Raw genomic sequence first — 1,672 nt, 5'->3', positions numbered from 1 at the left:
AATTCTGATAATCTTTTTTGGTAATGAAACAATTTAGGATGATTCATTTAAGATGATTCATTTCTTGGGAAATCTTAATGGCAGTCACTCAACAAAATCATTCATTCTTGGAGTAACAAACACTCAAAAACTACTGTTGGCAGTGACCAAGTTTCTGTTTTTTTTTTTTTTGGGGGGTGGTTATTGCTTTAGTTGGCAATATCTGAATTTACGACATCTCCCATTAAGCCTTATGTGAAATATTACAAAATTCATACAGAAGACTCATAGAGGCTATAAAGCTGATGTTTTAAATAACTTACCCTTGAAATAGGTGCAATTTTTAGAGGATATCCAATAACTTTTTTGCTCTAAAAATATATGCCCCTACTTTTCAGTGTTCCCATTCAACAGGAGACTTGAGCAGCTTAACAGTTTTGCTATAAGAAAACCACTCTTCTTAACAAACCAAAAATGTAAAAGGAAACCAATAAAGGACATATTTTTCACAGTTAACAATAAATAAAAGTGCACTAAGTGTTCAAGTAGGGCACGTAGTTTAAAAACTACATGTGACTATTTGGCATAGGCCATCTTTTAAAGGCCCTCCGAGGGTCCCTGCCATTACTTATTGTGGTCATGACTGTTTGATTATTAGCAGTTCCTGGTAGCTGTGTATTGATAGGTCCCCGGACATTGCTTCTACCAGCATATGAAAGTTGGTATCCCCTTGATTCAGGGCCAGTTTGAAGGCTATTTCCCACTGATCCAAATGTACCTGTACCTATATTGCTATTCATGGAATTACTCTTCTGTTCATTGTGTGCCCCTTTGTTCTTCGGTCCTCGATAATCTGGGTTGGGCTCACTGAAATTTGGCACTTCTGAATAAACCATACAAAATTCTCCAATTTTTTGAAGTTCACCATCCCTTCCAGTATAAAGTGTCAGACATCCTTTCCACATGGATGCGTATCGAGTTTACCTGCAAGGTTGGGCTGCATTCCAACGAAGCTCACTAATATTAACACCAAAGGCTCAACTTGTTAACTATAATAAACAGACATTTATTTAGAAATTTTTCATGGACATGTTTTCATTTTGATTATATATGCAAGAATGGTCAAATATGTAAGAATAGTGTTGTTCTCTTATATGATAATTCTATGATCTTATTCATTTTTATTATTGAGTAGTATTTCAATTTATGAATGTACTATTATGTATAAAAAATACATCCAATTTTTAAAGAATGCAAGTGAAATCACTACAAACTTTTTGTACAAACGTTTGCATGAGGTTTTACTTTACTTGGACAGATACCTAGGAATAGAACTCTGATTCAAATGGTGAAATAAGTTTAACTTTATGAAGAATGGCCAAATTCTTGCAAAATGAAAACATTTTACCCTGTCACCAACAATTCATGAAAATCTCAGTTTATTATCTTTGTCAGCACTTTATATTTTCAATTTTTTAAAGCCACCTTAAAATGTATATCACTTCGTAGTTTTTCTTGATTTTTTTTCAGTATAACTAATAATGTTGAGCATCTTCTCTTATGCTCATTTATCTTCCTTACATCCTGTTTGGTGAATGACTTTTCAAATCTTTTGATAATATTGATTGTGTGACCTGTTTGGTTTTTATTGGTGAGTTCAAAAATATTTTATATATTCTGAATATAAGTCTTT

At 32.9% G+C, this 1,672-nt stretch overlaps 1 protein-coding gene across 1 annotated transcript; it reads right to left on the bottom strand.

Annotated features, from left to right (window-relative positions):
• Positions 1–448: 448 nt before the first annotated feature.
• LOC101978101 (SOSS complex subunit B2) lies at positions 449–949 on the bottom strand. Its single transcript, XM_005325605.4, has one exon. The coding sequence runs from the start codon at positions 942–944 to the stop codon at positions 546–548; it is 399 nt and encodes a 132-aa protein (XP_005325662.3). The 5' UTR covers positions 945–949; the 3' UTR covers positions 449–545.
• Between the last annotated feature and the right edge of the window lie 723 nt (positions 950–1,672).

This window comes from Ictidomys tridecemlineatus, chromosome 13, assembly GCF_052094955.1.
Source record: "Ictidomys tridecemlineatus isolate mIctTri1 chromosome 13, mIctTri1.hap1, whole genome shotgun sequence".
In the NCBI taxonomy this organism is placed as follows: Eukaryota; Metazoa; Chordata; class Mammalia; order Rodentia; family Sciuridae; genus Ictidomys; species Ictidomys tridecemlineatus.
The sequence above is the reverse complement of the archived record's forward strand: the minus strand, read 5'-3'. Positions and strand labels throughout refer to the sequence as shown.